The 25,318-nt window shown below is 33.4% G+C and overlaps 1 protein-coding gene across 4 annotated transcripts in view; it reads right to left on the bottom strand.

Annotated features, from left to right (window-relative positions):
* The window catches only part of LOC150103289 (uncharacterized), a 431,466-nt gene that overhangs the window by 36,015 nt on the left and 370,133 nt on the right, over positions 1-25,318 (bottom strand). For 3 of the 4 annotated variants that reach the window (XM_090397778.1, XM_090397774.1, XM_090397777.1), the window contains exons 10-13: positions 21,833-21,884; positions 21,125-21,346; positions 12,553-12,621; positions 4,564-4,719 (exon numbers count right to left, since the gene is read on the bottom strand). In XM_090397778.1, coding sequence (XP_090253904.1) covers positions 4,564-4,719; positions 12,553-12,621; positions 21,125-21,346; positions 21,833-21,884 — 499 coding nt within the window. The remainder of the gene's footprint in view (positions 1-4,563; positions 4,720-12,552; positions 12,622-21,124; positions 21,347-21,832; positions 21,885-25,318) is intronic. The other variant, XM_090397776.1, reaches the window with a different exon arrangement.

Genomic DNA, 25,318 nt, shown 5'->3' with positions numbered 1-25,318 from the left:
GTTGACATTTTCAATGATTCTGCCTATTTTCATTGTCTTTGTTGTTTTATTGCTGACTTTCATACCATATCTATTACAACATCTACTCAATTTAGTCAGAGACTCCTGCAGACTTGTAGCGGATTTATTTAAAAGTATAATATCATCCACATAAAGCAAAGAGCTGACATTAACATCTCCAATGTTGATATCATGTTTAATACCACTTTCCTTCATAATGTGATCCATATAGATAATGAATAACAGAGGGGATAATGTACATCCTTGTCTCACACCAGATTTAACATTAAACCATCTTCCTGTACTTCCTTCAATTCTAACTGCTGACTTCCAACTCAAATAAAGACTAAATATTGCTTGATATAATGCCCATTGACACCATATAACTGTAGCGTATTGATTAGCTTCTCTCTTGGCACCTTGTCATATGCCTTTTCCAAATCTACAAAACTTAAATACAGATCTCTGTTATATTCCCATGCTCTCTCGACTATTTGTCGTAAAGTGAAGATCTGATCCTGACAGCCTCTATTTGGCCTGAATCCAGCTTGTTCTTCACCAAGCTTTTCTTCCACAATTCTTCTCAACCGTTTCTCAAATATACTTGCATAGATCTTGCCAGGAACACTCAGTAGGGAAATACCTCTGTAATTCTCACATTCAGTTTTATTTCCCTTTTTATATATGGGTACTATGAGAGAGCTCTACTCCAATCATCAGGAATTCGTCCCTCTGTCCAGGCTTTCTGAACCATATTTCAGCATTTCTGGTTGAACATCATCTACTCCTGATAACTAATCCTAATATCATCTACTCCTGCTGCCTTTCCACATTTCAAGCCTTTGATGGCTTTTTCTACTTCAAGTATGGATATGGATTCCTGACTGCATGCCTGGTCAGTGTTTTTTACCACTGTGCTGTCATCACTGCTTGTTTCATTTAGCAGTTTTTCAAAGTAATTACTCCATACTTCAAGGATATCTTTTTCTCCAGTTTTCATGTCACCTTTATCATTTCTAACTCCTTTTACAGCACTCTTTCCTCCATTCCTAAGCTTCTTCAACAACCTCAAGAATATTTTGCCACCTTCTTGATATTTATTTTCTATATTCTTGCCAAAGTCCTCCCATGACTTTTGTTTAGCTAGTTTTACACAGTGTTTATCATTCTTGCATTTGTCTCTGTATTCTCTAAGAGCACAAGCTGACTTATTTGACAGGAACTTTTGATATGCTTTCTTCTTTTCCTTCACTGCCCTTTAACTTCCTGTGTCCACCATGGAGTTCTGATTTTTTTATCCTTGCAGACAACCTCACCACATGCCTCTCTGGCAGAATCAATCAATGTTTTCTTCAGAGTTTGCCATTGAATTTCCAAGGTTTGATTCCTGTTCTCAAACTCTTTCATTTTTTCTTCAATAATATTTGTGTATTTTAGTCTACAGTTCACATCTGAGAGCTGCTCAACTTTTATTCGTCTTAAAACTTTCTTACATGTCATTCTTTTCAATATGAAATTCAATTTTATCCTGCTCATGACTAAATAGTGATCACTTCCAATTTCAAATCCTCTGTACACTCTGGTGTCCTGCACCAGGGAGAAAACATCGCTACCAACAATAACATAGTCAATGAGACTTTTCTTATTCCTTGCCTCTTCTCTCCATGTGAATTTGTGCACATTTTTATGTTGGAACATCGTGTTAGTAATAACCAGTCCATGTCCTGAGCAGAAATCCAACAGATATTTGCCATTATTATTAGCTTTGCTCTTTTCTCCAAATTTTCCCAAAATATTTTTGTATGTCTCACAATCATTTCCTACTCTGCTATTTAGATCCCCAACAAGGACCAACTTTTCCTTTTTCATTGTGTCAGTTGCTTTTTCTAGCCTCAAAAAATTCCTCCACTTCTACCTTAGTAGAACCTTCTGTGGGACCATAGGCACAAATAAGTCTCATTGTCCAGTTCCCCATTCTGATATTTGCCCACATTACTCTACTTGAGACTGACTGCCATTCAAGAAGATTAGCCTCGTATTTTGTGTTGAATACTATGGCTGCTACTCCTTTTCCTTGAATATAACATTACTCCTAATGTTATATTCAGGCAATGACAATAGGTCAGAAGCCCTGGTCGGTTCTCTGCATTCCTTTAAAGGCTATGTGGAGGTCTCCTCTCAGTTATACAGCTTTAACACTGATGCAGTAAAAACCTCAACTACTGGATACACTGTAGTCTGAAACTTTAGAGCAACAGACAAAAATTTGATAGAATTTTTTTTTTTAACTACTCACATGTCCAACAAAATAGACTTCACACAGAGCATGTACAGACATCAAAAAATTCTGCTTTGTGCCAAAATAGGTATTGATCCTCTTCAAATTTTTTTAAGTTCACAAAATGTTAATTAAATTTAAATTCAAATAAGTATTACATTTTCAAATCAGCCTGGCTCATTCATCAGTGCTTCACTTCTGATTCTAGTTAACCAATTCACTGTATCATTCAAGGATGTCAAAACTTCGGATAATACATTTTCATCTTCAATTTCTTCACCTATTTGTTTTACCCAAAATCATCAATTTTGTGCTGGTGAATCTGAAGAAATTTCGATTCTAGATTGTTTACATTTGAAATATGTGATTTATGCACTTCCAAACATTGAAGTATTGATTCTTCAACACTGCCTGCAAACAGCTATCCAGATCAGTGAACCTTACACAAAGTTGTATGCTATATATAATAGTATATTTTGGCATAACAAAAAGTTTCTAGAAATGCAAGGGTACAGAAGTCAAGGTTTTACTATACTGTTAATGATATGAAAAAAAAAAAATTCATATGTTTCTCTTAAAAAAGTAAACTCTTAAAAGATACCATTAAATGAATAAGTATCTTGTTTATGAATAAATAGTCATTATTTTATATTAAATTAAATGTAGTGTAAAAATTTTCATTCCGACTTAGAAATACTGCAAAAAAGTAAATAGAAAATTCTTCATGTATTTATGTATTACAAATTATTAATGTTTGCTCATTTATTCCATTTCATCTTCCTTTAGACTTAATGGTCCATTAGAGTCAAGTAACAAGAATTTTAAACTTTCCCTGTTTAAAAGTTTAACCTTAAATCAGGTTTACAACTGAAAAGGAAATAAACTCCATATCTTGATGTTAATGTAAAATCACATTTAAAGGTAGATATAGCCCTAATTGTCATTGCTCCATCCATAAACATTATATCCCCAAAACTCAGTGGGTATGTTCATCTGTTCCTCAAACAACTTCCTTCAAGAGCTGACACAATTAAAATTGTTATGTGTAATGATGTCAACTCAAGAGTACAGAAAGTCATCAGTAATTATTCTCCTTCAACCATATGAAATCAGAATATCAATCCTTTATGTGAAAGGAATGTCTGAAGATGTGGAGTACAGTACATAAAAAAATGCATCATTTTTAAACCAATTCATTAATTAGCATCTCTTCTGCTTTTTAATATCCCCTTAACTCACCCCAAGAGTTTACCAGACTCTTTGCACCTGCAATCTTTTTCATTTGGTCTCTGACTGGAAAGTCTGTAGACATCAGAAAGGAAGAACATATACATTACATCAATTTTCTCCAGAATATTTTTAATAAAGTTAAGATGACTGTTATCAAGACCGCTCACAGAATTAGATGGAAAACTCAGTCATATAAAGAAAATGCTTCAGATAAATATATGTTTGAAGAGTTGTAAAGTAATGCATAGTCAACCAAGTTAGACAAGAACAATTGCATACTTCATCCAAGCTATCTTTCCAACTTTTGCAATATACCCTCTGAACTTCAACTCTCTGTCCACCATCACCTCCAAATTCCTAACGTCATCAATTTCTTGTAATCCATTAACATCAATGCAATACACAGTATGTAATCTTTTTATCCCAAGGTGCATATAACCTTGAACTTTTCCACATTAAATTGACAACTGTTATTTTTTGCCCACACTGCCAATTTATTGCCCTCTCCAATGTTGCATATTCAGCAAACAACTGAATACTCTCTTTCAAATCATTCCCTATATTATTAATATACAAATTAAACAGTAGTAGCCTTTGAATTCCTTAAGGTCTACTGTTTATACCTCTCCCCCATCCATGCAACCAGCATCATATTCTCAATTGCTCGGACCAGTTTAAATGTAAATAAATTACTAAGATAGCACTTATCTTTTACAAAGTCATGCTACCCACCATATCATATTATATTCTTATCTACCTATTCCTGAATTCTATCTTTAACTTTTCCATTACTTTAACTACCACTCCTGAGATGCTAATTGGCCTGTAATGTAATTTGCTACTTTTGTCTTGGAGCCTCCTGTATGCAATTGATTTTCATTCTTACTGCGTAAATTTTAATAAATTTAAAATATCTATTACAATGTAATTTTACAACTGCAGAAAGTTCATTATATATATCAAGTGATTTTAGACAATGTAGTATATATTTATATATACAACCAACTGATTTATAATCTAAGCTAAAATATAAGTGCAAAAAGATTTTTAATTACCATGTTTCTGTGAATAACCTATGTGAATTGCATTGGAATTACTGCCTGCAATTTTTGAAGGAGGGGGTTGAATATTATCCTCATAGTTATCTATTAAAAGTCCATTAGGATGATGGTGATTCAGTTTTCGCTTTAAAGTTTTCAGGCTTTCATTATCTGGAATAACAAGATCAGAAAAACAGCTTATAACTTAGTTTAAAAGAAAAAACTAATTAAACCTAAATAATTTTTATTAGAAATGCTATGATAATTCTTTGCAAGCTCTAAATGGCAAAGATAAAGAAAATCCTGCAAGTGAGATTTTTTTTTTTTGTCCATTACCAAATGGTTTTATCTTCTAAAATGAAAAAAATAGGAATAATCAATGAGGAAAAATGTGCCATGTCATACTTATATCCTATTTCTCTTCTTCACTTTGTGCCAGTATTTAGTCTACATTAAGGCCATAACTTCAATGGAACAACCCAATTGACAGGCAAAATTCCCCAAAGATTCACTGCCTATTTTTACCTTGATACAATTGTTAAAAATCTTATTTAATCACACTGGACAAGTGCAATGCAAGTTATCAGTGAACAGTAATGTAACAACATTCTTGCAGAACAATATTATTAATTAATTAAAATTAAACAGTTTTTCTCAAGCCAAGTTACATAGAGAGAAATGCTGATATCAATGATCTAATTATTTAGTTGCATTCATCACAAAAACAAATTTAGTATCAATTGCAGTATTTTGGGTATCATCTTCAAAGGACAGAATATAGCACATAAAGATTTGCAAACTGACAGAACTCAAAGTTACCTTCTTCTAGTGCTATCACATGCCCTCTAGACATATTTGGATCTATTTAAAATACTATTACTCACAGCTGAAAGTTTATTTTCCACTTGGTTAGATTATAATAAATTTACTTTAATTCTTTATCCAAGTGTAAGCAAACAAAGTTTGCACCTGAAGTATCCCCAGGACTGAGGCAATTCATAGTAAAATTGGACCAAGCTTTCATCACTCCTTGTCTCAGTATCTCCCATAATGCAAAGCACATCTCCTTGTAGACATGTATAATGCTATGCATTAAGGGAAGGGCTACTACCCAGACTGGCTTCGACGTTTATTGAGGTCTCGTAAGTGGGAGCCAGACCCAGAAGTGGTGATACTTCTGGCTTAGTATCACCACTTCACAAACTTAGTTTGTTTGCTTTGAACTATGGAGAGGTCATATTTACCTATACGAGCTGCCAAAAGGTGTACCACCTTATTATTAAATTATTCTGGATTTAGAGAAAGATGTTGGAAGTTTATTTTCCACTTGGTTAGACTCTAATAAATTTAGTTTAATCCTTTATCCATGTGTAAGCAAACAAAGTTTGTGCCCGAAGTATCTTCAGGACTGAGACAACTCATAGTAAAGATGGACCAAGCTCTCATCACTCCTTGTCTCAGTATCTCCCATAATGCAAAGCCTCAGTCCTGAAGATACTTCAGGCACAAACTTTGTTTGCTTACACTTGGATAAAGGATTAAACTAAATTTATTATAGTCTAACCAAGTGGAAAATAAACTTCCAACATCTTTCTCTAAATCCAGAGTAATTTAGTAATAAGGTGGTACACCTTTTGGCAACTCATATAGGTAAATATGACCTCTCCATTGCTTCTGCCTTAGTATCATCACTTGTGGGTCTGGCTCCCACTGATGAGACCTCAATAAAGGTCGAAACTGGTCTGGGTAGTGGCCCTTCCGTTAATGCATAGCATTATACATGTCCACAAGGAGATGTGCTTTGCATTATGGAAGATATGGGAGATACTGAGACAAGGAGTGATGAAAGCTTGGTCCACTTTTACTACGAGTTGCCTCAGTCCTGAAGATACTTCAGGTGCAAACTTTGTTTGCTTACACTTGGATAAAGGATTAAACTAAATTTATTATACTCACAGCTGACTTGTAGAATAGCCTCTAATCTCTGAATCGACTTTTTTTTTTTTTTTTTTTTTTATTAGTCTCCACCTAATTTTGCAAAACATCAGGCTTTGTATACTGTAATCAACAAGCCCATATTCTCTTCAACATGTATAGCAACTAGAGTGAAAAAATGAAATGTAGGTGGAATTGCCCTGAATAGAGTGGTGTGCTGGGGATATCAGTTGTATCAGAAAAGGTAGGGAATTATAAGATATTGGTGAGAGTGACATGAAGTGATTATCTGGGTAGTTGCTTAGCCATTTGAAGAGTTCACTGATAATTACCAGCCTTGGAACTACAAGGCTGGTAATTATCAGTGGCTTAGGAGACAGCTTGCAGTTGTCTGAATAGAAAGGAGATCAGTGCTGCTTGAGTGCTATTTAAGAACTATGTAGTAGAAAGTTCTCAGAATTGTATTACAAAATTAAATAAGGTAAGTGTTAAATAAGGTATGGATGAATGAAGAGATTAAGCATGCAATACAGAGAAAGAAAGCATTATGTAGGCAACATAAGATGACTGGTAATAATCAATTTCATGAGGAGTACAAAGAACAGGCAAAGAGAGTGACTTTGTTAGTAAGAGTAACAAAAGAGCAGTATCAGCAGCAATTGGCTAATGAAGCCAAATAAAAAAAAACCTATGGAGTTCCTTTGATATGTAGCCAGCAGAAAAAAGAATGATTATGGTAGGATGACATTCACTAGAGATAATGATATAAGGACAACTGTTGGGGAGGATATAGTTGAGATATTTAATGATAAGTTCATAAAGGTCTTTAATCCTTGTGAACATAACATCATGGAGAGGTTGAGAGCAGTGGATGAGGAGGAAGAGAGACTGACAGTGAGTGAGGAGGAGGAGGAAGTATATGGTGAATTCAGCAAACTTGATATAAGTCAGTTCATCATAGCATACTGTAACTGTTAGGACATTCTTACTTGACATAAAGTTGCTACATTTGCAATAGCTCACCAGGCCTCCCTGGTGTTTTTCTTCTTCTCACTAACAATCATCGTCATTCCTGACATGTGCCCTCAAGGCGGGGTGTACAGGATATTATGATAGTCATCATCATGCGTATCAAGGATTTAGGCCAAGCATGGCCTGTTCCAGCCTTAAAAGTCATCACTGACTTGTTTAAGAGGATGTCCTGGTTTTCTTTTTCCTAATGGCTTGTACTTTAAGGCTTGATTTGGTAATCTTTCTGTTTTCATTCTTTGAACGTGTTCCATCCATTTATGTTTATATTTTTTAATTTTTTCTATTACTGGTTCTTGGTTTAATTCTTTCATAATTTCTTCATTTCTTTTGTGATCAAATAGGGTATACTTTGCAGTTTTTCTCATAAACTTCATTTCTGCTGTTATTAATCTTTGTTTGTCTTTTTGTTTTATTGTCCAGATTTTGCTTCCATACATTACGACTGGTAGGGCTAATGTATTATATACTTTTAGTCTGGTTTGTTTTTGAACTAGGTTTGGTTTAAATATAGAGTTAATTACACCTGTTATTTTTAAATATTTTGAAATTTTTCCATTTATATCTTTTTCATTTTCATATGTGATCATACATCCTAAGTAGTTAAATGAATTCGCCTGTTCTAAGATCTTGTTATCTATTACTATTTTAGTTCTTGCTCGATCTTGTCCTTCAAAGGCCATAGTTTTTGATTTTTCTGTTGATATTATCATACCATAATCTTTGGCTATCTCATTTAGATCTAAAATAGCTTTCTGTAAGTTATCTTCAGAATTTGTGATTGTTATTTGGTCGTCAGCAAAAAGGAGAGTGTTTAAGTTCACTGTAGGAGAAAGTTGATGAAAATTTTTATTCCATTTTATTATTATTTCATTTAAGTAAATATTAAAAAGATTTGCTGAGAGGGGGCATCCCTGGCGGACCCCTTGGTTTATCTCTCTTGTATATGATAACTCATGTTTAATCTTATTTGTATTTGATTATTTTCATATATACTTTTGATAGCTTTTAGGATATTATTTGGTATTTGTCTTTCTTTTAATATGTTAATAATATGTTTCTTTTAACTTTGTCAAATGCTTTTGACAAAAGTCAAATATTGACAAAGTCAATAAATGCAATATTCAATAGTCAATAATTGTATTCTCTTCTTTTCTCTATTATTAATTTTAGGCAAAAGACCGGGTCTATACATGATCATCCTTTTCTAAATCCATTTATTATTTGGTCATTATGATATGATAGTACTACATTATTATTATGATAGTACTACATGAAAAACTTACATCATTACTAACTTCCTATCAACAATTTTCCTCCAAATCAATCTGTTATCTGTCAAGACCTTAACATTATCAGATCTTATATTTCTGTCCTCCAAGGCACTTTTTATTGTATCAATCCAATTGTATCAATCCAACAAGACTCACTGAGGGGACCTCCCCTCAGTGAGTCTTGACAGACTTTATGTCTTAGGAAGGACCTCCCTCGATGAGTCTTTTGACTCCTTGGAGGCCTGAATAATAATAATAATAATAATAATAATAATAATAATAATATCTTCATCTTCCTCTGGGTCTTTTTCCTGCAAAACACTTGGTTTGCTAATCTTTCTTCTCCCATTCTGTTTAAGTGATGACCATACCACCTGAGATTAGCTCTGCTAACACATTCCTGGATGCTAACAATGTCAAGTTCTTTCCTAATATCCTAATTTTTAATGTGATATTGGCATTGCTGCCATCTGTTCACACCCCCTATTCTTTCTCAGGACTCTCATATCTGCAGTCTCTAGTCTTTGGTGTTTTATTTCTATCCCAGCTCTCATATCCATAAGTTAAAATTGGCTTGAACACTGTCTTGTATACAGCTAATTTAGTGTTTTGACTAACTTCTCTCTTATTCCATATAAATTGATTCTGTTGTCTATTTCCATATTTAATTTATCATGTTCACTACAAATTGTGCCTAAGTAGCTGAAATGTTTTACTTGTTCTATAGGTTCTCTATTCAAAAATGAAACATCTAAATTTCATTAAATAACTAACATTAGTTACTAAGTAAATGTTTAAAAAATTACTGAATATTACAAATTTTTAAACATACTGCATGAGTTGCACATCATTCTTTTTTAAAGTGCCAGTTTGCTGTACCATTACAAAAAAAAAAAAAAAAAAAAAGCACCAAGACTTATTTTTGGAGTTAGTTTTTACTCCAAACAATTTATCTTATTTGCATCGTGCATTGGCAATTACCATTCTACTGCTCTCACTTTGATGCATTCTAAAATAAAGCAGAAATCCATCAGTAGGCAACTTTTTATTATATTATTATTATTACCCTAAGACCCCATGGAGTCAAAGACTCATCTAGGAGGTCCCTTTGTCATACCCACACAGGTCATCATACCGCACCTTAAACCCATTCAAATCTCTGCAGACACTGCACTCTTAGGTAAGGAATTCCACTCATTCACAACTCTGCATGCAAAAAAACCTGCTTTTCACTCCCTTGTTCATATCCTCCCTATACAGCTTCCAAGGAGTTTCAACTCTTGTTCTCCACAATGTTATAGGATTAATGTTGAAACATTAATCCTATAACAACCTCTTACCAACTTGTACATCTCTATCATATCATCCCTCTTCCTCCTATCCACTATACCAGCATTTCCCAAATTTTTCCTACAACGGAACACTTCACAAATCCTGAAATTTTAACGGAACACCTTAGTTAGAGTCGCAGCATTTAAAACCATTCCAGGATTATATTAATATTCATCATCATCATCATGCGTATCCAGGATTTAGGCCTTAGAAGTCATCGTTGAATCGTTTAAGAGGACGTCCTGGTTTTCTTTTTCCTAATGGCTATCTTTCTGTTTTCGTTCTTTGAACGTGTTCCATCCATTTATGTTTATATTTTTTAATTTTTTCTATTACTGGTTCTTGGTTTAATTCTTTCATAATTTCTTCATTTCTTTTGTGATCAAATAGGGTATACTTTGCAGTTTTTCTCATAAACTTCATTTCTGCTGTTGTTAATCTTTGTTTGTCTTTTTGTTTTATTGTCCAGATTTCGCTTCCATACATTAAGACTGGTAGGGCTAATGTATTGTATACTTTTAGTCTGGTTTGTTTTTGAACTAGGTTTGGTTTAAATATAGAGTTAATTACACCTGTTATTTTTAAATATTTTGAAATTTTTATGTTTATATCTTTTTCATATGTGATCATACATCCTAGGTAGTTAAATGAATTCACTTGTTCTAAGATCTTGTTATCTATTACTATTTTAGTTCTTGCTGGATATTAATATTAATTTTGATAATTTTTCACGGAACACTTATTCACTTTCCATAAAATACTGGTGTTGTTCCACGGAACACTATTTGGGAAACCCTGCACTAGACTATAAATTGCAATCTTCTCAACCTTTTCTTATATTCGACATTCCAAAGATCAGAAACTATCCTGTGTTTCCCAAATTTTAAAACCTTACATTTTGCAACATTGAACTGGCATCCTTATCCTCATAGTTTATCCCAACTTTGCAACATCTGCAAACAACTGAATATCTTCATCCAAATTGTCCCCATTAACGTACAGGTTAAACAGCAATGATCCTTAAACACTGCCTGAGGCACAACACTTTCCTCTTCCAGGATACTGCTTTCCAATGCACAACTTCTTGGTACCTATCAGATAGTCAGTCTCCAGTCCAATGCACTAGTCTAATATCCAACCTCATGCACTCTAGTTTGACTATCAACTTCCAATGAAGCTATCACCTTATTGTAATAAGTAAGTAGATTACTAAAACATGCCCCCCCTCAGCAAATCCATGTTGTCTATCAAAGATAACACCATTGTTATCAACCCAATTCTGGATCCTGGTTTGCACAAGCCTCTTCAACACTTTAACCACAACAAATGACACACAAATATATAATTTGATGCTTGAATTCTGTCACTTTCCTTATAAAGTGGCACAATCTCGTTTTTCTTCCACTCCTTTAGAATTTGACCCAGTGCAAGATTCATATTAAACAGATATGTCAAGGCAGATACCAATTATGTCAAGGCAGATACATATTCCTTTAAAATATGTGGTGATATATTATCGAGTCCCACAGCCTTATTAACATCAAGTTTGCTTAATTTCTCATATACCTCTTGCTCACTTAGTCAGTCTCTCCTCCTTATCATCATCAGCTTCTCTTAACTCTCCATGATGTCACATTCACAGGAATTAAAGACTTTTATGAACTATTCATTAAATATCTCAACTATATCCTCAGCAGTGGTTGTTCTTATACCATTTTCTCCAATCAATGTCATCCTTTCATAATCTTTTTTTTTTTTTGCTGGCTACATATCAATTTTTTTACTACTTTTTTTATTAATTTTTCATTATTAAAACTTTTTTATTATTTTATTTTTAAAATTATTATTTTTTATTAATATTTTTACTATAATAATACTTACCAACTAATCAGTCAATTCTAAATACAGTGACTCTCAATTATTTGACCTTCAAATGAATGAACCTTTAATTAACCAACCCTTAAATGGCTTAGTGTGTCAAATGACTTTTGATACAGCACCATTATCCAACCACAGCGGTTGCTGTGGTTGGATAATTTAAGAATGACTGTATTGTAGTAGTAAAATTCTGGTTTTCAATCAATATAAAATCTTCCCCCTGCACATTTCCTCTCTCATGGCAGAGCAGTTTCTGTATGCTTTTATTTGCCTAGTGAAGAATTACTTCTTAACATGAAAAATTAAGTCAAGTGACCTGTTTGGGTCTTAATGTCATCTCTTTCTTGGTCTCCCAACTTTTCTTTCTCTATTTATTCTATATGTAAACATTTTTGGTACCTGTTGTCCATTCAATTTAGATTTTGATCTATTTTCGTTTATATTTACATATCAAAGTTAATTATCTGAAACAAATCAGATCTATTACCTAATTAACATTTTAATGTGTAATTTCAAATACATAAACGCTGCAAAATAATGTGAATAAATTTCCTACTTTTTATATATCGCTCATCCCTTAATCTTCTTTCTTCTTGGATCACTTTCCATTGCCTTTCTTTTTCTGCTGGATGAAATACATTTGTTTAAAATGATGTGAAACATGATACCTCAAATATTTTTAATCTGTCATATTACAAACGTTATATAAGAAAGTGCACAATAAGTAAATAATAATACCGTACTTCACCTGCTCCCACTGACAACTGGAAATTATGTCATAGAATGGCATGCTTGAAAACTTAAGAAATGGCTTAACTACATCAAAAATCAAACAGAGAATGAATTCTGACAAAGCATCATTAATATTTGCTTTGATTATGATCATTTATAAGAAATGCTTCTAGAAGAAGATTTCAAAGGTAAATGAATGAAAATAGATGTATCTTGGCTTATTTGAATGAAATTGTTCCTAAGTTCATCCAAATCAAGCGTGCATTCCATACAACCAAAGCTAACAGAATGGAACAGAATCTACCTTAGAATGGAATTAGCAATTTTGAGAGAAAGAATTACAGCCACTAAATCAGAACTAGCACAAATAAGCCAAGATACATTTACTCTACACAAGGAGTTAGCCACATTGCTTCCGTCCGATCTGTGGAACAACATTGACAATATCACATACAACAAAGCTGAATATTCTTAATCCGATGTAGAGACAATGAAACTGTTCCTAAGTTCATCCAAATCAAGTGTGCATTCCATACAACCAAAGCTAACAGAATTTACCATAGAATGGAACTAGCGATTTTGAGAGAAAGAATGAAAATCGATATTTGGTGAATTCAAAGATAGACTTCAGATGGGTAGAAGTATAGAAATAGGTTTGAGCAGTAACCCATGGAAGAATCTATACAAGAAACAAAGCAGAAATTGGGCATTTGAATCTTGAATAAGGAATGGAGAATCATCAAGCAAGGTCTGCACACTTCTTACATTTTGATATCCAATCCTACTTCTTAAAACTGTTTCTAATCATTTTATAATGCCAAAATGGTCTTTTAGAAGTAAAAAAAAAAATAAGTTGTTTTTATAGTTGATGTTATGGCTGTTATAAAGAATGGCTTTGATATGGCCTAATCTACAGAGTGCACAAATTTGACATACTCAATGGTGTAGTGTTGACATTCAGTATTTATATTTTACTGTTCTCAAAACCTGTGAAAGATAACTTTTTAATTTGATTTAAGATCATTTGCAGAATTTTCCTCATGTATAATAATATAGATAATCTTTGTAATGTTAATACAAGCATCATATATAACAATGCAGTTCTTCCTGTTGATTCATAAATATATTCATTTTTAGTTTATTCAAATCCTGAGGAGCAAGTATCAGTATGTCACCTGCAAAACAACTGAATATCCCCCTGCTATCTGTATACAATATAGACAACATAATGATTAAATAAATAATGAACTCAGTACTGAGACATATAACTTAGTCCTCTGATTCCTTGATATTTAATGTATTTTTCATATGGTCAATTATTAATGCAATTCAGTAGCCTAATATCTAAACCAATTTAATGCTGCTTAAATAAAATATAAATCAATACAACATGTCAATGCTTATTTTCTTACTGTTTCTTGAGCAGGGATGCTCCTTAAGAAACTAAGTATTGCAATGTTGTATTGAGTTCTATGTTTGGTTACTAGAGCAGAGTTTTCATATATTTTATGTAGCTCTTGGTTTATCTCTATTGCTATCCTAATGCCAACAGTTATCCTAAACTTTTTCATTTCCTCTCTTTAAACAGAAAATTTGGAAATTAAGAAAGTTGGACAGGATTTTCTACAGTCCAACTTTCTTTGTAGTGTGGTCCTCAGATTTTTATGTTCACAATTTGAACTGGATTTTCTTTTCCAAATACACTCATCCAGCAGGTAGAGATGTTGAGATTTGCACTGTTCCAACAGTCTCACACAAATTATTCACATGTTTTGCCAGAAAAACAGATAATCCTAACTCCTCTCCAAATACTCTTGACTTCTTCCTCATTACTGATGATTCTAAATATATTGTAGTTGTGATCTGAAGTATCTAAAAGACTAACAGTGTTGATGTTTTCTATCATGTAGCATCATTTCTACAGCCACTCTCATCCATGTGTTATCTGTCATTATAAGAATGAAAAGTAGGATGTATTCTGGATTTCTATGCTTTATTTGGATTATTGTTTTCAGTCTTCTGATCAATGCACTTGCACTAAAATGCATCACCAAACCAATTTTAAAATTACTCATTTAGGGTCATTGAAATATCGATGATATATGCATGCAAGTACCAACACTGAGCAAATGAGGCTGAATAAAGGCAATATATTATAAAAACCTTATATAACAGGGCAAAATTAATCAGTTTGGATAACAGTGCCCTAACTACTGAACTTGACCATATCTTTAATACTTTTTTACCCAATGGCTACATTCCCCCCCAAAAAAAATATTAAAACCATGTAACTGCAAACCCCCCCAAAGCAGAGATTACTCAAAATCTATCACCATATCATATATCAGGGGCATATCTGAAAAATTAAAAAATCCTAAGGAAATATGACCTCACAAACAGCTACAGACCACATAAGAAACTGACATCTCTTATCCACTCTACAAAAGACCAGCCACATCACCTAGACCTACCAGCAGTATACCAGGTCCTTTTCAGTTGCAAACTATCCTGCTGCTGCCAAACAGGCAGGACAGCCAATATCAGGATATCCGAACACAAGGACTACATCCAGTCCCACCAATACAGTCACTCAGGATATACTGGAAGAAAGCCACTCTATTACACTGCAAAAAAAAACAAATATGAAAGATTATTCCACGAATCTGCCTCAGGTCCAAAAAACTTTCCAAACCTCAGCAAATTTGGGTGCACGAGACTGTCCCAAATTTGGGAAGCATATGTGTTAAGATTGTCAGGCTAATGGCAAAGACAACCCAATTTAGCCCATTAAGGAGCACTGTTTAGGTCTCTAGGCCTGACTTCAGTTATCTTTTATTCAGCCTCATTTGCCCAGTGTTAGTGCCTATGTGCGCATATCATTTTTTTTTTTTTTTTTTTTTTTTTTCGGTGATCCCTGATGATGGCAATGTAACATTGCCAAAATATAGAAAGGTAGTAAAGTTTTTTATAATTAATATTCTAGTATACATTGTCATTTTCTGAAAAATTAAAAGCTATATTCCATGATCCTATTCATAAAAATAGTGATCATGGAAATGTCCCTAAACTTTAACTTTCTGTCCGCTGTAACCTCTACATCTCTAGCTTCATTGATCACTTGTACTAAATTACCACTGATATAATACCTTACCTGTATCAGTTTGAAATGTTTAACCTTGCACTTTTGCAATATTGGACTGATATTCATTGTCAGTTTATCCATAGAACCAGTTGGCTTTTGTTCAAATCAGCCTACAACCTTTCATAACGTTAACAGCAGATAATTGTATATTATTATCCAGACCAATCCTAATATCATTAATATATAAGTTAAACAACAATGGTCCAAGTACAGAACCCTATGGTACTCCACTGATCACCCTCCTTCTCTTAGACTCCATACCTCCATTCACCGATGCGTGTAAGTCAGTCAATCTCCTATCATGAAAACTCAGTAAACGTCCACCGACCCTACATAATCTCCGAGAGTTGAAAGCTCCACAACATAAAAATTAGGTCACGACTCTAACCAATAGGAGACAACACAAGCACACCAAAGACAGAAACACCTAACCGACATCACATAGCATCCACTTCTCCCACGAGTTCCGAAGACGAACAGTTGTCGAAATGGCTCACATCCCATAACTCCCACTCTTTTTCCTCTTAAATCCCTCCCCTTTCCCCCTCCCCAAAAAAACTTTCTATCTTCAGATCCTTCTTTCATCCCCCCTCCCAAAACACACTCTACCCACCCTTAATAATAATAATATTATACAGTGGTGGCTGGTGACAATAGAAACAGGTGGGGCCAGGGGCCAAAACTCTTCTAGACTTAATGAGACATTTTTCCAATAAACTATCGATTTTGTTCATAGTTAAAATGCATTGTTTATGGACGTAATAAAAATTTAAACTTTAAAATAAATTATAACAAAAAACGACAACAATAATTAAACACACTAAAAACAATAAAACAGATCAACAACAATAAATAATAAGACAATGAAAGAATCGCGCGCTATTTACGTACAAATGCAGTGACTGGGCCAGACTAAACTGGCCCCAAGATAAGCGTTGCGCCCGGTAAACAAACACGATCGATAGTGCACATGCTTCACAATCAAAGAATCGCGTGCTATGTACATACGTACAACACAGTGACTGGGCCATACTAAACTGGCCCCAAGATAAGCGTTGCACCAGTAAACACACGCGATCACTAGTGCATGTGCCTCATACATGCCCTGTGTTCTACATGTATAAAATAGGGCCAGCAATGGCTGGCCCCACAGACCATACTAAGTCGCATTATACAATATTGCCACAAAATACTACAGTAATTTTTTTTTTATTAAACAATAAAACGTGTTGGAAATAGATAAAAATAATAATTACAAGAAACATATTTTTTAAAACTACAATTATTGGGCTAGTTATACAAATATAGGTGGGGCCTGGCCCCTATAGATGAGCCGCCCTTGATTATACATATATCAAAAACCTGGTTTTTTTCAAATAATTTCCCCACATTGCTTTACCCCGACTTCTTCCCCTTCCTTTAACAGCTTAACAGCATATGAAAGTGCAACACTGGAATAAGGAGACAGAAAACAACATCCAAAAAAGTATGTCCAAAATTTCTCCTATATTTTTTATTCTTCATATATTACTTTTATAACACTTCAGTAATGCCCTAGATTTTTGGGTCAAGAACCAATGACATAGTTAAAAAAAGGGACACTTCTAAACAAAAGTAGGCAATAATAGCCATTAAAATAACAGTTTACTTTTAGAGGAGTAACATGGGAATTTTCCCAGAAATAATTAATACCTATAATTTTTGGGTGGAAGGGGTGGTGAAGCGCAATACATAGCCTCTCTCACTCAAATGTCAACCTCACCTTCCTGTGGTCCATCCTGTTCTAAAAGTACAAACGAGGCACTGGCGACCGAGTATGGGCGGTATAACCTTAACACCCTAACAGAGTAAATGCTGTTAGATCTGCCTGTCCAGAGGCGTTAGGTAGCAGCCCTACCACTGGACTTACCCAGCGACAGGTTAGTAACCTGCCCTGGGGAAATTCAAAATACTTTCAAGTTTCATGCAAAGAAAAGCCGGACGGACTGTCAGGGAAAAGACCACAACCCAGGAAACGGTAAACGAAATTGGAAAAAGGAACACATAATGAAGATTGCAACATGGAATGTGAGAAGCATTGTACACAAAGAAGAAGAACTTGATAAACAACTAAACCAAGCTAACATAAAAATATGTATAGTAACAGAAACAAAGAAAAAACAAAAAGGTACAAAAGAAACAAACAACTATATACAAATCTACAGTGGGGTAAAAAAAGAAGAAAGAGCAAAAGCAGGTATAATGATTATGGTACATAAATCCCTAAAGAACAATATTGTATATTACAACTATTTGAATGAAAGACTAATAGAAATTAGACTCAAGACATTAAGAGGCCACATAACAATAATTGGTGCATATGCACCAGAAGAGGGAAAAGAAGAAGACAGTAATATATTTTATAAAGAATTACAGAATGTCATAGATAAAACAAACAAAACTGACTATTTACTGCTAGCAGGAGATTTAAATGCCAGAATAGGAAACAAAAAATACAAAACAAACATAGGTAAATTTGGCAAAGATACATGTAATCAAAATGGTCGCAGATTGCGCGATTTTGTCATTTATAATAATATGAGAATAATGAATTCAATGTTTAAACACAAGGAAATACATAAATATACTTGGTCAGCCAGAGGATACAAATCAGTAATCGACTACGTTATCACAAATTTTAAATTAGCGGAGTTAATTTTAGACGTAAGAGCATATCGAGGCTTTGAATTAAACTCTGATCATTATATGGTATCAGCAAAAATTCGTTTTAAACCAAAGTGGCTAAAAACACAGAATTGAAAATTCTTACCAGCCAAGCTACAAAATTTCTTCATTACAGGATCCTCAAGTTAGACTACAATATCAAAAATGCACAAACTTAAAAACAGAAACCACACATGAATCAAGGGGCATAGAAGATGAATGGGAAAATTTGAAACAAATTCTCACAAAAGCAGCAACAGAAACCTTAGGAATAAAGCACAAATGGATTAGAAAAAGAGGACTACGAGACTGGAACAAAGAAATAGAAAATATAATAAAAACCAAAAAGGACAGTTACCAGAAATGGCTAAATTCCAAAACAATAGAAGCAGAAATAGAGTATAAAAGAAATAGTGCAATTGCAAAACGAGAAGTAAGGAAAAAACATAGAGAAAGATGGAACAATTTCGTAACAGAACTAGAAAAGGATTTATTTAAGCCACAACCCAAAACGTATAAAGTAATAAAATACATGAATAAAGAAATAAAAGAAAAGATAAAAACCCAAACAATAGATTTAGAAAAATGGGTGACCGATTTCCAAAATCTCTGGACAGATGAGAACAATGAATTAAAATTTTATAAGACAAAGAATGACCTAATAGAAAATATCAATGTTAGAACTGAAAAATATAATAAAGAAGATGAAAAATAGGAAAACGCCAGGAGAAGACAATATAAATATAAACTCTACAAAAATGCAGGTGAAAAATTTAATGAAAGACTTTTGAAATTTTTTAATATGGTTTGGATGTCCGGAAAAACCCCTAACTCTTGGAAAAAAGCACTGGTCATCTCAATCTATAAAAAAGGAAATAAAGACAATTGCAATAATTATAGGGGAATTAGCCTGCTGAATACAGGATATAAAATATATGCAGGAATATTAAAAGAGAAACTAAGCAGCATTGTAGAAAACAAATTACTAGAAGAACAAAATGGCTTCCGAAAAGGCCGATCCTGCATAGATCCAATTTTTACTTTAAAATTATTAATAGAAAAGAGAAGAGAATTTCGAAAAGAAACACATGTGGCATTTATTGATTATGAAAAAGCTTTTGACAAAATTAGTCGACAAAAATTGTTTAAAATATTAACCAATTTAAACATACCAAACCAACTTTTACAATCTATTCAAGAAATATATACAGGAAATAAAATAGCAGTTAAATTAGAACACACCTCAGAATGGAAAGATATATCAAGAGGAGTACGACAAGGATGTACCCTCTCACCTCTGCTTTTCAATATATATATAAATGAAATATTAACAATCTGGAAACAGCATAACCCATTTGGTATACAAATGACCCCGCAAATGAAGATAGATACACTACTATTTGCAGATGATCAAATAGTATTAGCTACATCAGAAGATGACTTACAAAGATCATTAAAATCATTAAATGATATCTCAAAGCAATATAATATGACAATATCCAAAGAAAAAACAAAAATAATGGCATTCAAAGGAGAAAACCCAATAAGAAGTAAAGTGATAGATAATAAAATACTAGAACAAGTAAACACTTTCAGATACTTGGGATGTGATCTATCATACGAAGAAGAAAAAGACATAGACACTAAAATATCAAACTTTGTCAAAGTAAATGGCATAATAAACAGTATATTTAAGTCATCCCTGGTACAAAAACACACTAGAATCAGACTATATAATGTCTTGTCAAAACCAACTCTACTATACGGAAGCGAAGCATGGACCATGAAAAGGAAAGATGAAAAACGAATTCAAACAGCAGAAATGAAGTTCCTCAGAAAAACAGCTGGATATACCAAGTGGGACCACAAAACAAATGAAGAAATCTTACAATCCCTAAAAATCAAACCAATTAATTACTACATAAGACAGTATAAACAAAAATGGCTAGAACATTTAAATTGAATGGACAACAGCAGACTACCAAAAATATTATATACAGATACAAAATAAGTGGAAAAAGAAGAATCGGAAGACCAAGAAAGAGATGGCATGAGACCGGAACAGGCCACATGGCCTATATTCCCTGTTAGGAAGAAGAAGAAGAAGAATTTTTATTGATCATGCATGATTAATATTAAAAAATGTGATTATTTAAAATATTTTTCTAAAAAATATAATTGCATAAAAGAAAACATCTATAGGTCAGTTGGTATCTATGATACTCTTTGGTTAGAAGGACCTAGTTTGAATCTCATCTGGGATGCAAAGAATCTTTATCAGGACTTAACAAGCAAGTGAATTAGCTAGTCACATATAGGGTTTCACCTTCCAGGAAATTGAGTTTTTCATAAATCTTAATCATGAATTATAAATCCCACAAAACAGGCAAACTGACCAAAAGAACACATGCAATTTACAGACAATGCATACAAGATTAACTGCCCTATCATTAACATAACTCTGTATTTTCTGCATAACTCTGTGATGCAGAAAGTGACATTATGTAACATAAGAGGTTTTAAGTATAAATAGTAAGCATAGATAGCTTACCTTCTTTTTTAATATGTGAAACAGGATATAACTCTAGTTTTTGGACATACTGAACTTTTGCTGGACTTGATTCTAAACGGAGCTTTTCTGATAATGGATCTAAATTAGCGTTAATATTACATGTATGACTGGGTTCTGTTTTTCCGTTTAGTTCTAAAGGTGGAGTAACACTCTGTTCCCTGAGTATATGTCTTCTTTTCATATATTTTTCCAACAGCAGATCTAAAGAGAGAGATGTTTAATCATGATTAGTCATAGATAACACTTAACTCAACATGAGAAATTTGCAATCAGCAAATTTAATAATTTTAATAAAATAATTGTGGTCTAGTGAAGAATCAAAAATTATTACTGAAGATTAGATTAAAACAATTTAGTCATATAGTGAAAAATATCATTGTAAAGTTTACAAGTAATATCACACAGCAAAGTGTAATTATTTGAAAATAAATATTATTTAAAATGAATTTATTTATAAGACAGTATAAGCAAATGTATTTTAATTAAATAAAAATGCATGAGTTCGATCAATCTAAATTTTTAAATTTCTGAATTTTAATCTCATTTTTGACATAAGAAAGAAATCAATCTTATAAAAAATTCCAATTTACTGGCCTAACTGCATGTGTGCATTTATTTGAGTTAGTGATTTCATATTTCACTGCAATGAAGCTATAATAAATAATGATTGAAGCATAAGCATCTCACCTTGTTTCTTGGCATGAGTAGTCAAACCAAATAACCTCAAGAATTCTAGCTTCTAAATATTAAAAGAAAAATTTAAATATTAAAATTGTTGTTATATGTCTTATATAAAAACATAGAATAATATGTATGTTCATAAGAATTATATGGTACATCATTTTTCAAGCTTCTAACACCAAAGTGTAATAAATGGAATACCTTTTCAGAATTTTCGAAACTCAGTATTTAAAACAAAAATATTATTTCATACTGAGTATAAAAAAATGTTTATGGTTTGAAAGTTTACCAAAAGGTTCAAAAATGACTGAGTGCTAAACAAAGTCAAACTTTTGCTATGAGTTGCTTTGCTTCTGATTTTGCTGGCCTGACAGTTGTTCTGAACTCTTTGTCAGGCAGAAATGTATATTAACACAGTGAATAACACTATAAAAAATGCATAATGTACAAATGTAAACTACTATAAATTATTCTGGGTTCCTGTCTAGTCTTCAGTGAGAGCCAATAATTAAAAGTAGCTGTTTAGGCCAGTGGAAATCCATAATCACTAATAACAAAAACAGGTATACTGACTTTTGAGTGAAGTCCTTTTCTTTTAAGTAGTGCAATAACAAGGCAACACATGTAAATTTGTAAGCTCTGTCACTCAGAAAACTTTTCAAGTTTCAATGTTCAAGCAGCATTTATCTACTTGTTATAAAATAATGATAGATATTTGAGTTAATGGATATTACATCTCATATTGTTTCATAGCCGAATAAGAAACTCAAAGAGTTTCATGCCAAATATAGTAAATATATATATATAAAGTTCGGCGAGTCCAAGCATAAGCAAATACCTGGATAGTGTTACAACTGACCCTTTAGGGAGTGCAACACTGAGGCAACTCATGGTAAGGGTGGAGCAAGCTCTGATCACTATTCTTGATATTTCCCCATAATGTGAAACCCAGCTCCTAGGAGCTGTATTACTGTTCTACATTATGAGTGAGACAAGGTCACTACCCAGACCGGTTTCAACCTTTATTGAAGTCTCATCAGTGAGTAGGTAGACCTAGAAATACCAAGTTTGTAGCAAAGAACTTACATATACCCTACCATGAGAATTGCCAAGAAGGTGTCCTAATAAATTATTAATTATATGAAGAGCCAAAGGCTTCAATTCGGCGACCTAAACTTATTTAAATTAAGGGATATTACATCCCATATTGTTTCCATATGACCTAATTTGCTTACGCTTGGACTCGCCAAACTTTATATATATTTACTATATTCGGCTATGAAACAATATGGGATGTAATATCCCTTAACTTAAATAAGTTTAGGTCGCCGAATTCAAGCCTTTGGCTCTTCATATAATTAATAATTTATTAGGACACCTTCTTGGCAATTCTCATAGTAGGGTATATGTAAGTTCTGTTTGCTACAAACTTGGTATTTCTAGGTCTACCTGCTCACTGATGAGACCTCAATAAAGGTTGAAACCAGTCTGGGTAGTGACCTTCTCTCACTCATAATGTAGAACAGTAACACAGCTCCTAGGAGCTGGATTTCACATTATGGGGAAATATCAAGAATAGTGATCAGAACTTGCTCCACCCTTACCATGAGTTGCCTCAGTGTTGCACTCCCTAAAGGGTCAGTTGTAACACTATCCAGGTATTTGCTTACGCTTGAACTCACCGAACTTTATATATATTTACTATATTCGGCATGAAACTCTTTGAGTTTCTTATTCGGCTGTGAAACAATATGGGATGTAATATCCCTTAACTTAAATAAGTTTAGGTTGCCGAATTGAAGCCTTTGGTTCTTCATATAATTAATAATGATAGATATTTATTTTCTTTCCTGTTAAGAAATTTAACCAACCTGAGGTGTTTTAGTTCTTTCAGTTAATACCAAAAAAAAAAATTATTTTATTCTATTTCATTCGCATTGTCATCTAACAAAAATAATTAGTATCGGTTATCTGCAATAAAGTGAAATTCCTCTTTCAGGATACCATAACCATGTACAACTTGCTGATACCTCTCTGACAACCAATTACCTATCCAGCTCATGAATCTAGTATCTAACCTCATCTGTTACAATTTAGTTACCAATTTGTTGTGGGACAATCTATTCAAAGACCTTTGCAAAATCTAAGTATGCATCTCCTTGGTCCAATGCATTCAGTAGATAAGTAAATTTGTCCAATGTATTGTAGTACATAAGTAAATTAGCAAAACATGACCTCCCTTTAACAATCCCATGCGGTCCTTCACAGAGAGCACCGCTATTATCAACCCAATTCTGAATCCTAGTTCTCATTAGACTCTCCAACACTGTTACCACAGATCCAGACACAGATTTGGCTTATAATTTATAGCCTCGTCTTATCAGTTTAACTTGCTCTGTTGCAAGAACTCTTGTTAAACAGTTATGCCAAGATGCCCATTAACTCTAGAACATCCTGAATCCTAGTTCTCATTAGACTCTCCAATACTGTTACCACAGATCCAGACACAGATTTGGCTTATAATTTATAGCCTCATCATATCAGTTTAACTTGCTCTGTTGCAAGAACTCTTGTTAAACGGTTATGCCAAGATGCCCATTAACTCTAGAACATTGCCTTAAAACACATGGTGATATGTCAAGTCCTATTATCTCCTTTCTGCTTAACTCTTAATTCCATGCTATACTATGTCCTATTTTCTCTATTATCTCCTTTCTGCTTAACTCCTAATTCCATGCTACAAACTACAAACTGTCTCCTAAGCTTTTCATACGCCTTGTAATTCCACATATCTTTTCCTCACAGAAGTTTCATATGATTGGCCACCACCTAGGTGACCACCTTATGATCACTCACCAAGTGAAGGGAGATGAGACACATCATTCACAATCACATCCTCTGATGATATGATCAAATCTAAGATGCTTGATCTTCTTGTCCCCTCCATTACATACTGCCTAAGATAGTCGTCCCTCAAGAAATTCATTTTCCTTATTCCCAGATGCTATCTCTTCATTCCAGTCTGTATTACCATATAGTAAAAATTGAAATTAATAATTAAAGGATGTCAGATGATCACTGACATCCTTTCTTATATGCTGTTATCTTTCACTCTCATCAATAACCTCCTCACAGTCTCCTTCTGTTCAACCAAATCATTTGTTCCCAGAACAATCTATAGCTCTCTGCTTGTTTAGTTCTCATATCCAAAGCATCAGTCACCCTGTTCATCCTCTCTCCATTAAAACAGACTTTGTGAACCTCGCATTCACCAGACTTTTAATAATGGAATCTCCATGCATTGCCATTCTCAAGTCATTTGACACCTATTTTTTTATCTACTTTTTAATTATATTCTTTCACCAAATGCCTAATCTGTACAAGTGACTACATTGCGCACTTGTTCAGATAACTATTTATTACCTTGCTAAATACATCTCACCCTCTCCACAACTACTTAATTCTCCTACTATGACACTACTACCAGCAATG

Source organism: Typopeltis vanoorti, chromosome 9, assembly GCF_054136105.1.
Source record: "Typopeltis vanoorti isolate ZY-2024b chromosome 9, IOZ_Tvanoo_1.0, whole genome shotgun sequence".
NCBI lineage: Eukaryota > Metazoa > Arthropoda > Arachnida > Uropygi > Thelyphonidae > Typopeltis > Typopeltis vanoorti.
The sequence above is the reverse complement of the archived record's forward strand: the minus strand, read 5'-3'. Positions and strand labels throughout refer to the sequence as shown.